The sequence below is a fragment of the Coregonus clupeaformis genome, chromosome 7 (genome assembly GCF_020615455.1).
Source record: "Coregonus clupeaformis isolate EN_2021a chromosome 7, ASM2061545v1, whole genome shotgun sequence".
Lineage (NCBI taxonomy): Eukaryota > Metazoa > Chordata > Actinopteri > Salmoniformes > Salmonidae > Coregonus > Coregonus clupeaformis.
The window spans coordinates 11,106,832-11,122,250 of NC_059198.1; the positions used below are offsets into that span (position 1 = coordinate 11,106,832).

The 15,419-nt window shown below is 39.9% G+C and overlaps 1 protein-coding gene across 1 annotated transcript; it reads right to left on the reverse strand.

Annotated features, from left to right (window-relative positions):
- Positions 1-2,024: 2,024 nt before the first annotated feature.
- LOC121568666 (probable polyketide synthase 1) lies at positions 2,025-15,024 on the reverse strand. Its single transcript, XM_041879072.2, is given in 11 exon segments — positions 2,025-2,176; positions 2,179-3,568; positions 3,570-5,977; positions 5,980-6,096; positions 6,099-6,800; positions 6,803-7,601; positions 8,033-8,214; positions 8,493-8,699; positions 8,788-8,948; positions 12,851-13,004; positions 14,967-15,024. Coding segments are annotated over 11 exon segments (6,330 nt in total).
- Between the last annotated feature and the right edge of the window lie 395 nt (positions 15,025-15,419).

Here is a 15,419-nt window from a genome sequence, read left to right on the forward strand (position 1 = left end):
TCTTTAGGTGCCTTTTGGCAAACTCCAAGCGGGCTGTCATGTGCCTTTTACTGAGGCGTGGCTTCCGTCTGGCCACTCTCTAACATAAAGGCCTGATTGCTGGAGTGCTGCAGAGATCGTTGTTCTTCTGGAAGGTTCTCCCATTTCCACAGAGGAACTCTGGAGATCTGTTAGTGACCATCGGGTTCTTGGTCACCTCCCTGACCAAGGCCCTTCTCCCCCGATTGCTCAGTTTGGCCGGACGGCCAGCTCTAGGAAGAGGCTTGGTGGTTCCAAACTTCTTCCATTTAAGAATGATGGAGGCCACTGTGTTCTTGGAGACCTTCAATGCTGCAGACATTTTTTGGTACCCCTTCCCCAGATCTGTGCCTCGACACAATCCTGTCTTGGAGCTCTACGGACAATTCCTTCGACCTCATGGCTTGGTTTTTGCTCTGACATGCACTGTTAACTGTGGAACCTTAGACAGGTGTGTGCCTTTCCAAATCATGTCCAATCAATTGAATTTACCACAGATGGACTCCAATCAAGTTGGAGAAACATCTCAAGGATGATCAATGGAAACAGGATGCACCTGAGCTCAATTTCGAGTCTCATAGCAAAGGCTCTGAATACTTATGTAAATAAGGTATTTCAGTTTTTTTATTAGCTGCGATTAGGTTGCCTACCCCTGCTGTATAGCCTCACCATGGTTAAAACTATAATATTGATATCATGGGTGCTCAGTCCTTGCATTATAGCTCTATGAATTTGAGAGTGGTTATTAACCCAGCCCCATCCCTCAGCTCTTTACTATATCAGTGGCGGGGTGTTCGCTTTGTTATTGTTTCAACTGCAGATTTCCCCTTTTTAAGGGTATTTACTAACTCAGCATTTCATAATGAATTTCCACTTATTATACTTTCAGAAAATATTATCGAAGCTTTTTTTTAAACGTTCTAGTGACCTTTTTCTAAAATGATGGTATAATTTTTCTAAACACTTACAATTACCAAGGGATGCCTATAGCATCATGTAACTTCCTTGTTTAATGTGGTCAAACTTTCTATTATGATAGAGCATTAAAATATCCTTCCACCAACATGATTGTAAGTGTGTGTTTCCTTTTCTGTAATTTATATTTTGTTGGATACAGTACATTTATAGAAGTGATCAGATCTGGACAATTTGCAATATTTTTGTTTAATCGTTTCTTAAAGACATGAACATAGATATTTTCAAGATCACTAAACCTCTGCTCCACTTTTAACATTCCAATCCTTAGTTTTGTAATATTTGACTTATATATAATTGCCACTCCATCTGCTGCACACTACAAAGATTATTGAACACAACCAGAATAAACAAGAATAGCATGAGATGAAATAATCATTATACACAACTTTAAGATGATCTAAAATTGACCATGATACTCAGAACGGTTGAAAGAAAAATGTCAGATTAAACTATAGTCAAAACATAACAAAAGTCAATTATATCAGGATAATACATATGTATTTTGTGAAAATCAATCACCATATGTGAAAGGTTGTCAACGTTTTACCATAAAAGAAAAGGAGTGAAAATAATTCAGCCTGATATAGTATTTTTGTTTCGCACAAGTATTTTGAACACTTTGTCTTCTCTTGTGAAAATCCCATCTTATATTGCACAAGTTTTGCATTAATAATTTTTCTTCAATTAACAATGTATACAGTATTGATAATTAATCATTCAAATAATAATAAAGTTAGCCTTCTGTATGGCTAAACATCATGACCAAATCAAACTAAACTGACATTAAAAGGGTAAGCAGTGTGGGCTCTAAACTCCAAACAATCCTATCTGCCAACCAGGGCTGTGTATGTAAAATATTTTAATTTGTATCAACACGCCTATACAATCAGACTGAGCATTTCAATGGCAAAACGAGGCTCAGGGAAATAAATGATTAAAAATATATATATATTTGGCGTTATTGTCATAAAATAAACACACACAGTGATTTATCAGACAAACAGTTATATTTTGACTTGAATACGTCTCTAAAGTATGGTAGACATGTAACTTTCTTCCTCATTATTTTCCATCAGATCCAAAGCAAGGTCATCACCATGCTCAGATTCCAGGTTTGCACCCTCTTTCAGCATGGCTACCAACGTAGACAGTGTGCTGTTGGGGTCCAGTAATTTAACCAGGGAACATTCACACCCCTGTCTTGAAAGATAAGATTCTGTAAAGTCATGGCTAGCATTGAGTCTATGCCTAATGCAGTGAGAGAAGAATCGTCATTCAGCTCATCATTCTCAACACCAAGCGTTTCCCTGAGCACCGACTTGACGTATTCACTTGGTGACATGGACACGGTAGTTTGGTCATATCTTGCATCTACCCCTTTTTCTTTTGTTAGCCCCTCATCCGCCAGTTCGCCTAAACGTATGTTTAGGGATGCATTCTGAGCAAGAACATGATGCATCAGGTTTTTGAAATTAAACTTGCAGACAACCTGTTGTGGCCTGTTCAGCAGAAGGCATTGTTCTAGGCTCTCATTGATTTCTGCTACCCCCATGACCATCATCCCCTTTGCTGCCAGAAATCTTTGGAAATGGTCTTTGTCCAGCAAGAGACCAAGGTTCAAAGCTCCCCAGCTTATGGACTGTCCTGCAAGTCCAATGTTTCGCCTATACTGACAGAATGTGTCCAAGAAGGAGTTGGCTGCACAATAGTTTGTTTGTGATGCATTGCCAATAAAGGCAGAGATGGAGGAGTAACAAACAAAGTAATCTAACTTGCAGTGTTTTGTGGCGTGATGCAGATTCAGAGCCCCATTCACTTTGGGCTTCAGGACTTTCTCATAGAGAGATTTGTCAAGGGTTTCAATCAGGCCATCATGCAGGACGACGGCGCTGTGGAACACCCCTCTGATTGGACAAGACGGGAAACTTTCCCGAATCGCAGTAATGGTCTTCACCACTTGTGCAGAGATTGAAACATCACACTGCAAGCTTACGACTGTGGCGCCATACTGACTCTTAATGTTGCTTATCTCCTGCTGTAAGTCTGGCGAGGGACTGCTTCTGGAAAGAATGACAATGTACCCTCCTCCTCGCTGTGCAATAAACTTCACTGTTTCAAACCCTAGTCCAGTTAGACCACCTGTGACAATGTACACAGAGTTCTTCTGGAAAAGCTGGTTTGGTTTAGGCAACAACTGAATGTTGGACAGTGTGCCTTTGGATTCATCTTTACCCAGTACCACAACAGGCAGGGTTTTTAAGCTGAAGTACGATTCAGACTCTTCAGCAGGCATGAAGCCAATGTTACCGGATGACACTCTCTGAAAGATGGTGGTTTCGAAATCTAAAGACTTCTTGTCCAAATGCATTGATTTGAGCCAACGGTAAATGTGAGGCTTCTCTGCTCTGATAGAACCCTTTTCCAATGCGCTAGACATTTGAACAGTCTGAATGCGAATGTTGTCATTGCCACATCTGAAGCCATTTTGTGAGATGGAGGATTGGCACTCATTTTCACATACAGCAACAATGTGTCTCACACCGGAAACATTGCATGCTTTTTTCAAACTGAAATTTGTCAAATGGAGGCAAAAGGACAAATGCATCAAGCTTGTTCACATTTTGAAGCTGATCACTAAACTGTGGCAGAACGATGTTATACCATCCTGATTTGTTTGCAGTTTGGGCTAAGACCTTTGTCAAACCTGAGTCAGGAACGGATGAGATGATGCCCAACCTCTGTTGTTTGACTTTGGGTAATGCACGATGCAAGACTTCCCATGCAAGTATAAAGTAGGACACACAGGGTGCCTCCTTCAGAAATGTGAGCCTCTTTGTCTTGTAGCATGCTGCTTCAGGAATCACAATCTTAGAAGATGCAGCAATGGGATAACATGAAACTACATGGTCTCCCACTTTCAGTTTGCTCACATCTTTCCCTACAGCTGTGACAGTTCCACTGAAGTCTAGAGCGAAAAGCTGGTGGTTGTGAGTTGTGTGTTTGTTCCAGTACATTGTCGGGCCATAGTTCATATCAGAGACACTGACAGGAAAGTAGTCAGAAGAATGAACACAAATCTTACTGAGCTGAATCTCAACTGAATTCTCCTTGATGTTCTTATCCTCAACATCACAGGGAATGGCAGACAGGCTAGTCATTCTGTATGGGTTAGCAGTCTGAAGGATGAACTCCTCAGACTTGAAAGAGTGGACATTTTCCTGTGAGTTGTCACTGCTTTCAGTGGGAGTGTGTACTATGTAAGGTTTTAGAATCTGTCCATCTTTCACCACCAATTCTGGGTATTTGCTGCAGGGGAATGAGTCAAGAACCTGAGACAGAACTCTGATGTCCTCTGTAGAGACAGAGCTGATGTCAATCAGCTGGAAGGAAAGATCTGCCATTTCTGCAGCACACGATCTAGTCATGCCTGACAGGACAAAGCCTGCACTGATGCAGTCCACTGTGTTCTCTGCTGACCGGTAGGTTATTACTCTGATGGAGTTTGGAAATTTCATGGCCTTCAGTTCCAGGACTATTTGTCGGAACATCTCACAGCAGCTTACCATGTTCTCCAGGATAGCCTCTGTTTCGTGGGAGGTGACATTGTCAATGCTCCACACAAACAAGATTTCTGCAAAGCTTTTCAGATCTGAGATTTTGAATGTAGACAACAGTGCTTTCAATCCACGGCTCAAGAGATCATTAGCATGTGTGAAAGAGATGTATTGAGACTGTGAGCTCAAATGTTTTTGCATGGCTTCAGATACACCCATCTGGTCAGCGAAGACCAATGCCTTGGGATTATTAATGGGCTTGTAGTCATCAGAGACAACACTGAAGTCATTGTGGAAGAAGTACTCTTCAACAACATTAGATTGGCTCCGAAGATACTTGACTATGACATGCTTCAGTTCAACCAAGACCCAACCTGCTTTGTCGGTGAAACAGCCAGATACTTCGAAATGGTCGGCTGCAACGTTTGCGGCTCTCAAATATAGAACCATTTCAGGCTGCAGGGGTTCGTGAACAGTCAAACTGCCTATTTCTGCAGGGAAGCCAGGCCTTGCCATGAATGCATTCACTATTGTGATTGGAGTCAGTTGTAGCAAATAGTCTAGCACTACAGGGTGAATGCAGAAATCATGCAACTGAGGCAGTAGTTCATCAGGGACAGTCACAACAGAGATGGCTTCCATCAAGTCTGCACTATAATGCACATCTCCCTTGTTTCTGAAAACAGAACCATACTGAAACCCTCTCTTACTTAGGTAATCATAAAAGTAATCAGTACTCATAGTTGATGTGCATCGCTTGTAAACTGAGTCTAGAGAGATATACTGTTCTTCAGCCAACCTCCCTTGCTTGCATGATATGCTGCCTGATGCATACGTTGCTGTAGGAGATTGTATCTTAAACATTGTCTCGTTTTCAATGTGATCCAGTTTGACACTCATCTCTGGAGAATTTGGCGAAATTAGAAATGGACTCTGAAAACTGACACTGAGTTGCAGCGTGTTGAGTGGCACCTTTGATTTGGAACTGGCCATGAAGGCAGCCAAACCCAACTCAGCATAGAGGGCACCAGGGACAATGGCAACATCATTGTTTCTATGGTCCTGCAGGTAAGACACTGAGGCTGAGGCCAGATCACAACTGAATGTTTTTCCATCATTGCCTGTCTGAGTTAACACAGGATGACTGCCCGATGTATCTTTCTGTGCTACCTCAAAGATGACATTTTTCTTCACACAATTGAACTGATACATTGGGGTAGGTGTTGGGGATGTCTCACAACCTCTGTAGAACTTGTCCCAGTCTACCTGAACCCCCAACTCAAACAGTTTGGACACAGTGTTCAGCATTGTCTCATGATCTTTATCTTGCTGCACTGATGTGAGCACTTGTGTCTCATTTCCCAGAGTCTCCTGGATGTTCCTTTGTAGTGCCCTTCTAGGTCCTATCTCTACAAAGACCACATTGTTTTGTCTTTGGTTGCTGATCTCACAGCCTGTTCAAATGAAACAGGCTCTCGAATGTTCCTGGCCCAGTATTTGCCTGTGCTGAAGTCTGGCTGCTCTACCGCCTTCCCTGTCACTGTGAGAACAATTCTGTCTCAACATGATTCACCTGTAAAGAGCCAATACTGTCCTCTAGTTGAGAGAGGATGGGATCCATCATCTGGCTGTGGTATGCAGCAGGGACATCCAGAACATGGAGGAACAGATTCTTACTCTTGACTGAGTTGCTTAGCTTTTGATGGAGACTGTCTATAGCATCAGCATCACCTGCAAGGGTGCAGGACTGTGGGCTGTTGGAGGCAGCCAGGCAAACCTTATTTAAGTAGGAGGGAAGGAGGTTCAAGACCTCTGACACAGCCATGTTACTGACCACAAGCATTTTCCCCCCTGTGACCTTATTCTGCAGAGTACTGCGGAAGTAAATCACCTTCACTGCATCCTCAAGGGACAAGAGACCAGAGCAGTGGGCAGCAGCAACCTCTCCAACAGAGTGGCCAAGAATGGCATCTGGTCTGATTCCCCAGTGCTTGAAGAGACTGGCAATGCCAACCTGAATAGCAAAGAGTAGGGGCTGGACAACATCTGGTTTTGAAAAGTCGTCATCAACTGATGCACTTTCCAGTCTCTCTGTGATGGACATTCTTTGGTACCTTTGAAAAAGCGCCTCAACCTCCCTGATCTTCTCTCTGAACACTGGTTCCTGTTTCAGGAGCTGCTTGCACATGCCTTGGTAGGCCACACCATTCCCACAGAAAACAAACACTAACTTTGGATCTAGTTTGGAGGGGACAATCTTTTGTTCAAAGCAGATTTCAGCTGGTTTCTCAGATCAACCAGAGAGGATGTTGTGAATGCCTTCCTGTATTTATGTTTCATGTGGCTTCTTCTACAGGCTGATGTATATGACAGACCCTGGAGTTCCACTGTTTTGTCTGCACTTATCTGTTCAGCTGTGTCCTGTACCATCATGGTAAGGGATTTTTCTGAGGCTGCTGAAAGGACAAAATACTCATATGACCTTTCAACCCTGGCTGTTTGGGTGTGAGAGTTGTTGTACTGTTTAACAATTGTGTGGGCATTTGTGCCTCCAAAACCAAAATTATTGATCCCTGCAACCCGTTCGACGGAGCCTGCATTTCCCCACTTTTCTGCTTTAGTGGGAACTTTTACGTTTAAGGCTTTAGCATCTATACTGGCACTGTCCTCAGAGTAGAAGAGTGAAGGGACAATGGTTTCATGCTTCATCATTAGGAGTACCTTGATTAGCCCTGCCACTCCAGCTGCAGATTCTGTGTGTCCAATGTTGCCTTTCACAGAGCCGATGCGGAGTGTCTCTGAACCTGGAGGTCTGGCTTTGGCAATGACTTTGGAGATGCTGCCTGCTTCTATGGGATCCCCCACTGGAGTTCCAGTCCCATGAGCCTCTATGTACTGGACAGTTGACAGGTCAGACTCTGAATAGATTCTGCGCAGAAGATCCTCTTGTTGGACCATGGATGGCTTGGTGATTGGAGTGACAGTGTGGCCATCTTGGTTTACTGCAGTTTTGCTTATGATGCCCCATACGTGGTCACAGTCTTTCAAGGCCTGTAAAATATTTGAAATTCAACAGAACTGCTGATGTAATGTTTGATAGACCAGTGTCTGTGCCAACCTTTTACTGCATGAAACACTACATGGAACTGTTGGGCTCCACCCTAAATGGCTATTGGTATGTCAAATTGTACAGTATATGCAGATCTGCAATAAAACTGTCAAGTAAAGTCATAATGATTAGAAATAAGAGTTTGTCTATTGCAGTCTAAATAAAATTGGTTATAAAGGATGTTAAATACAGTATATGTCATATGTTAGTCATATTCTAGAAGTTTTGACTAAATGAAAGCTTGAGAGTTAATTCAATGCATCAAATACTCCCAGACACATTGTATAGCCAGCCTGGCTAAATGTTTGCCCAGTTTGAATATGTTTGAACTGTACTGCAAAGAGTGCAAACTGACGAAATCGTAAGCACTCACTTGTTTCAGTGGCTTCAGCAGAATAATCCCGCAGCCCTCTCCTCTGCCATAGCCATCTGCTCTACTGGAGAAAGGTTTGCTGGTGCCTTCAGGTGAAATCATCTTTGCCTTGCTGAGAGCAACAAAGACTTGTGGATCTATGATACAGCTTACACCGCCACAGAGAGCCATCTCGCAGTCACCTGGTAGGACAAACACATTTTAATATAATTGCAGGTGCCACTCAAACAGTGCTTTTTCATGTAGTTGAAAATGGGCTAATAGTCAAACATATGATTCTAACTTTTGCTTTATGTTTTTTGAAATTACCCTCTGGGCACAATTGGTAGATTGACAGGGGTAGCCTGCATGAAATCTAGGTTACATATTAAAACAAGCAATCTAAAATAATCTAGCAATCTATAATCATCAATGCTAGCAAAGCAATTATCTTGCTCACAATTTGATAAAAGAGTTGTACCTTGTTTTATGGCTTGACAAGCAAAGTGCAGAGCCACAAGAGATGATGAGCAGGCGCTGTCTATGGCAACTGATGGACCAGTGAGGTTGAAGGTGTAGGATATCCGGTTGGCTGCAATACTCATGGCTTTACCAGTGCCAGTCCAATGGTTGGCCAAGCATGGATCGTACTGGGCGGTTGTGATATCGTAGTCTCTGTTCATTAGTCCTTTCATAGAGAATTGAAAGTGATATTAGTAACAATCATGGTATCACAACATCACACTTATCTGTAAAGTAAAAAAAAAGTATATTACCTAGGTATACTCCAGTCCTAGTTCCGCTAGCTTTCTCCATTGGCATCCCAGCATTCTCTAGTGCCCTATAGGTGCAGTGCAGCAAGAGTTTCTGCTGAGGGTCCATGTAGTCGGCCTCAGCATCGGTGATACCAAAAAACCTCAGGTCTAGTTCATTAAAGCTGAGAATAAAAACATTAACCAGTAAACAAGAGTGGAAAAGGCAATCAGAAGCTGGGAATTCGGAGGTAAAAGCATTTGTATATTTTATTTTTAGGGGGTAGATCAGCTTTAATATTGCAGATAGATTGTCGCTTCCATCAATGTAATTGTCTGCATCACTTCCAATCCCCCATATATTTATTTGCGAACATACATACATACATACAGTACCAGTCAAAAGTTTGGACACACCTATTCATTCAAGGGTTTTCCTTTATTTTTACTATTTTCTGCATTGTAGAATAATAGTGAAGACATCAAAACTATGAAATAACACATATGGAATCATGTCGTAACCAAAAAAGTGTTAAACAAATCAAAATATATTTTAGATTTTAGATTCTTCAAAGTAGCCACCCTTTGCCTTGATGACAGCTTTGCACACTCTTGGCATTCTCTCAACCAGCTTCATGAGGTAGTCACCTGGAATGCATTTCAATTAACAGGTGTGCCTTGTTAAAAGTTAATTTGTGGAATTTCTTTCCTTAATGCGTTTAAGCCAATCAGTTGTGTTGTGACAAGGTAGGGGTGGTATACAGAAGATGGCCCTATTTGGTAAAAGACCAAGTCCATGTTATGGCAAGAACAGGTCAAAGAAGCAAAGAGAAACGACAGTCTATCATTACTTTTAGACATGAATAGTCAATACGGAACATTTCAAGAACTTTGAAAGTTTCTTCAAGTGCAGTCGTAAAAACCATCAAGCGCTGTGATGAAACTGGCTCTCATGAGGACCGCCACAGGAAAGGAAGACCCAGAGTTACCTCTGCTGCAGGGGATTAGTTCATTAGAGTTACCAGCCTCAGAAATTGCAGTCTAAGTAAATGCTTCACAGAGTTCAAGTAACAGACACATTTCAACATCAACTGTTCAGAGGAGACTGCGTGAATCAGGCCTTCATGGTCGAATTGCTGCAAAGAAACCACTACTAAAGGACACCAATAAGAAGAAGAGACTTGCTTTGGCCAAGAAGGGCTATTTTGACCAAGAAGGAGAGTGATGGAGTGCTGCATCAGATGACCTGGCCTCCCCAATCACCCGACCTCAACACAATTGAGATGGTTTGGGATGAGTTGGACCGCAGAGTGAAGGAAAAGCAGCCAACAAGTGCTCAGCATATGTGGGAAGTCCTTCAAGACTATTGGAAAAGCATTCCAAGTAAAGCTGGTTGAGACAATGCCAAGAGTGTTCAAAGCTGTCATCAAGGCAAAGGGTGGCTACTTTGAAGAATCTAAAATCTAAAATATACTGTACATATTCCTATTTTTAAATATATTTTCCTTTATTACTTTCTAACCCTACCACCCCTCCCCTAATTGGAGTAAGCTAGTGAACAACAACGCTTAGGCCTCTACTTCCAGCTTATACAAACTCTATACATTTTATGGACACAGTCTATTTTACAATAGTTCTAATTTGTTTGTTTTTACTCCTGTCCTTCCTCTACCCTCAACCTCTACCATCTATTTCTGATGTTTTTGATTTCTATTTGCCATATCTTTCAAACTGTGCTCTTTCACAAAAGTTCTTAACCTATAACCTATATACGTTTTACGGACACAGTATGTTTTACATTAGTTATGTTGTTGTTATTAGTTGTTATTAGTCCCAACCTTCAGCTCCATTCAACCCCTCCCATATATCTCTTAACACCATCCATATTGAATTTCTATTTGCCATATATTTTTCAACTGTGCTGTGATGTTTCACAAAAGTTCAGAACCTTTCTATTCTCATTGTTTCTGCAGATTGTAAATTGAAAATAATTATTTTTGCTAAAAGTATTATTATATTATTGATCGATTGACTATGACTTTTCAGATCACCCAGTAGTGCTATATGCAGGGTTAGCTCCAGGTAAATATAGCAATTCTTCAGCCATTCCTGAACCTATGAACAAAAACAAGCTATATATGGACAGTACCAAAACAAATGATCTAATGATTCTGTCTCTTCGCAGCGAAATCTGCAGAGCTGCGAAGGTTGTATCCCCCATATAAATAACATTCTATTGGTTGCAAGAATTTTGTATAATAATTTAAATTGAACAATTCTAAGTTTTGAATCCGGCATCGTTTTGCATATCAGTTCATTACATTTACATTTTGACTTACAGTTAGTGAGTGCATACATTTTTCATACTGGCCCCCATGTGCCATGGAATCGGTACGTCAAAAATCTCTTCCCAACTTTCGTAATCTATATGGCACGGCTGTCAATTTTCTGGTCCTTAAATTAAACTGGTATGCTTTTTTATTTATCACAATTCTCTTTAACCAATTATGGTCTTTAATGCAGGGCCGACAGAAAAGTTCCTTACTTTTTCCCCCTTCCACTTTCCTCTTCCATTTTTGCGGTAATGCTGCAATTAGATGGTTGTAATTTTGGGTAGAGCAGACATTTCCATTTGTTTTTGTTAGCTGAATGTGTGACATAACTCCACCAGTCCTACCTATGATATAATTTACGAAGATTATGCCTTTTTTTAAACATTTTCAACAAAAAAAAATGCTTTTTTATCAATTGGTATATTTGAGTATAACAACAATATTTGTTGTATTATTTGTTCTGTCGTTTCTGGTGGATGAAATTGAAATTGCAACCAACTTTCTATGGCTTGTTTTAGAAATAGTGATATTCTTACTAATTTGCTAGAGAACCAGTTTGGATTGAAGTATAACTTTTGTATGACTGAAGCCTTTAGTAAGAGGTCTAATGCTTTAATATTTAATAATTTCTGTCCTCCGAATTCATATTCATTATATAAGGCCTGTTTAATTTTGTCTGGCTTGCCGGTCCAAATAAAATGGAATATTTTTTTCTCATATAATTTAAACAACTGTTCACTAGGTGTAGGCAGGACCATAAGCAAATAGGTAAACTGGGCTATTACTAAAGAGTTAATCAGGGTGATTTTTACACAAATAGACAGGTATTTCCCTTTCCATGGTAGCAAGATCTTATCTATTTTTGCTTACTTTCTATTAAAATGTATTGGAGTGAGATCATTTCTTTCTTTCGGGATATGTACAGTGGGGAAAAAAAGTATTTAGTCAGCCACCAATTGTGCAAGTTCTCCCACTTAAAAAGATGAGAGAGGCCTGTAATTTTCATCATAGGTACACGTCAACTATGACAGACAAATTGAGAATTTTTTTTCCAGAAAATCACATTGTAGGATTTTTTATGAATTTATTTGCAAATTATGGTGGAAAATAAGTATTTGGTCATCTACAAACAAGCAAGATTTCTGGCTCTCACAGACCTGTAACTTCTTCTTTAAGAGGCTCCTCTGTCCTCCACTCGTTACCTGTATTAATGGCACCTGTTTGAACTTGTTATCAGTATAAAAGACACCTGTCCACAACCTCAAACAGTCACACTCCAAACTCCACTATGGCCAAGACCAAAGAGCTGTCAAAGGACACCAGAAACAAAATTGTAGACCTGCACCAGGCTGGGAAGACTGAATCTGCAATAGGTAAGCAGCTTGGTTTGAAGAAATCAACTATGGGAGCAATTATTAGGAAATGGAAGACATACAAGACCACTGATAATCTCCCTCGATCTGGGGCTCCACGCAAGATCTCAGGAATGGGCCAAAATACCAGCAACAGTGTGTGAAAACCTTGTGAAGACTTACAGAAAACGTTTGACCTGTGTCATTGCCAACAAAGGGTATATAACAAAGTATTGAGAAACTTTTGTTATTGACCAAATACTTATTTTCCACCATAATTTGCAAATAAATTCATTAAAAATTCTACAATGTGATTTTCTGGAGAAAAAAATATGAGTAACAGTAGGACTAGTAGCAGTGCTAAAAAAGAAATGGTGAGGGTCAGGGAAACTTCATACTAACCCATCTATGAGAGCAGCTTTGCTAGTGTGAGTCTTTCCAGGTTTGCTGTTGTCAGCATCATACCAGTAAGTACTGTTAAACCTCTCGTTAGGGATTGGCAATGCACAGTTCTTCCCTTCCAGAAGAACCTTCCAGAAATTGTCAAGCCCCTCACCTGGAATTGAATATGTGTTGTATCAGAATAGGAAATACATTGGAATTGTTTTAACATTAATAAGTAACCTATGTATATATATTTTTAACAAAATGTTTTTCCTAACAATGTATATCGTTTTTGAAACAAATTGTAACTCGTCTATAAATAAAACATTTAAAATTATAGCTACAGATGTTAAAACAGTCATAGATTAAAATGTCTACATTCATGTTATTGCATGAATCAATACCCAAGTTAGCTGATGTTTCATAATAGTTGTAATCTCTGTAGTCTGGGGTTTTACATTGCTGGCATTGTAATTATTTAATTAATCAACATAAATTAAGCAGCTTCATATCCCACTGGGCAAAAACTGTTTGAATTAACGTTGTGATGACATTGAATCAAAGTGGAAAACTGATTGGATTTGAAAAAATGCATCAATTTAAGGGAATTTCGTATTTTATTCACCCAACTTTTAACCTAAATCCAATGACATGGTGAAATGTTTTGTTGATTTCACGTTGAATTCACGTTAGTTGACAACTCATCCAAATGTAAATCAAAACTAGACGTTGAACTGACGTCTGTGCCCAGTGGGATGGTGCTATAAGAAGTGAAAACATTCCATAACTGCCCCTCCCCCTCTTTGCATATAGCAATTAACCGTGATTTGCCTAGTGATTCTAGACCTTTTTTTTTCTCATACACCTGTACAGTAGTTTTAGTAATCTCAAATTGCTTTAAAGCTAGAATCCTTAGTTGCGACATCCATTTTTGAATACGGTCAGGTCCAAAGTTATTGACATCCTTGATAAAGATGAGCAAAAAATACTGTATAAAATGAATAATACAAATACTGAGCTATATTTTATGCAGAAAGGGGGAATTATATTATATTACACTAAAACAATTATTAAGAGATTTTGTTTAACAAGTGATCTTTTTATCTCAAAAAGATAGGGGTCAAAATTATTGGAACCCCTGTTTTCAATACCTTTCAATAACTCACCTTTCGAGGATAATGGCATTGAGCCTTTTTCTAGAATGTTTTATGAGATTGGAGAACACGTTGGGAGGGATCTGAGACCAAGTGGACCACTTGGCCGCAGGTGGATCTTCCAGCAAGACAATAATCCCAAGCACTCATCAAAATCCACAAAGAAATGGTTATTGACCACTAAATCTAAAAATTTTGCAATGGCCATCTGTCTCTGGACTTGAACCCCATTGAAAACCTATGGTTTGAATTGAAGAGGGCAGTCTATAAGCACAGACGAAGGATATCAAGGATCTCGAAGGATTCTGTATGGAAGAATTGTCTAAAATGTGTTCTCCAATCTTATAAAACGTTTTAGAAAAAGGCTCAGTGCCGTTATCCTCGCTAGGTGAGGTATTGAAAGTTATTAAAAACAGGTGTGCCAATAATTATGACACCTATCTTTTTAGAGAAAAAACGTTTTCTTTGAGGAATTGCATTATTATTAAAAATAAAATTTTCTAAAATGTTTAAGAAAGCAATATAGCTCAGTATTTGTATAATTTATTTTATACAGTCTTTTTTGCTAATCTTTATAAAGAGTGCCAATAATTTTGGACCTGACTGTATACCCATTGATTCTTGAAGAATATTACTTATAAATTCCTCATGAGCTTAACCCAAAATATACGCTTGTTTTACTCCTATGTTTGTAAACAACGTAAATGTAAATGAACACTTGTATAGCTTAAAAACATGATTAAAACGTATTAATTTGATATCATGGTCAGTCCTTGCATCCATAGCTCTGTCTAGGAATTTGAGAGTGGTTACATTTCTCCAGGCCCATCCTGCAGCTTTTCACCAATACAGAAGCAGGGTGACCGCTTTATTGTTTCAACTGCGGATTCTAGCTTTAAAGTGATTGAAAATATAAACTGAAATGAATTCCAATACTTGAGAGAACTAGCTTCATCACAAAAAAAGGTAAACTGTCAAACCTCCAGGGAAGCTGCATCCCATGCCAACCACTGCAATGGCTCCCTCTTCCTCCTCCATGCTGGCTGTCTGTCACACCAGCTGGACACTGAAATGGATGCACTTGTTTCTAAACTTCAAGTATAAACTCAGCTCAGATAGAAGTTCCTTTGGCTCATTGGCTCACCTGCATTGTCTTTATATCCGTAAGGACAGATAGCAGCCCTGTAAGGAAATGCTGATTCAGTTCCCCAGAAATACCCAAGTGCAATCACTGCTCTAAATGAATTCCAGGAGGTGAATGAGTTATTCATTTTATCCAGAGGTTCCTTGGTAAATTGATATCCTCAACCAGATACAGTTCCTCATTACTTATAAACTATCCTGACAAGTCATCTTATCGTTCACAATAGGACACTCTATTGTAAGTCGCGCTGGATAAGAGCGTCTGCTAAATGACTAAAATGTAAATGTAA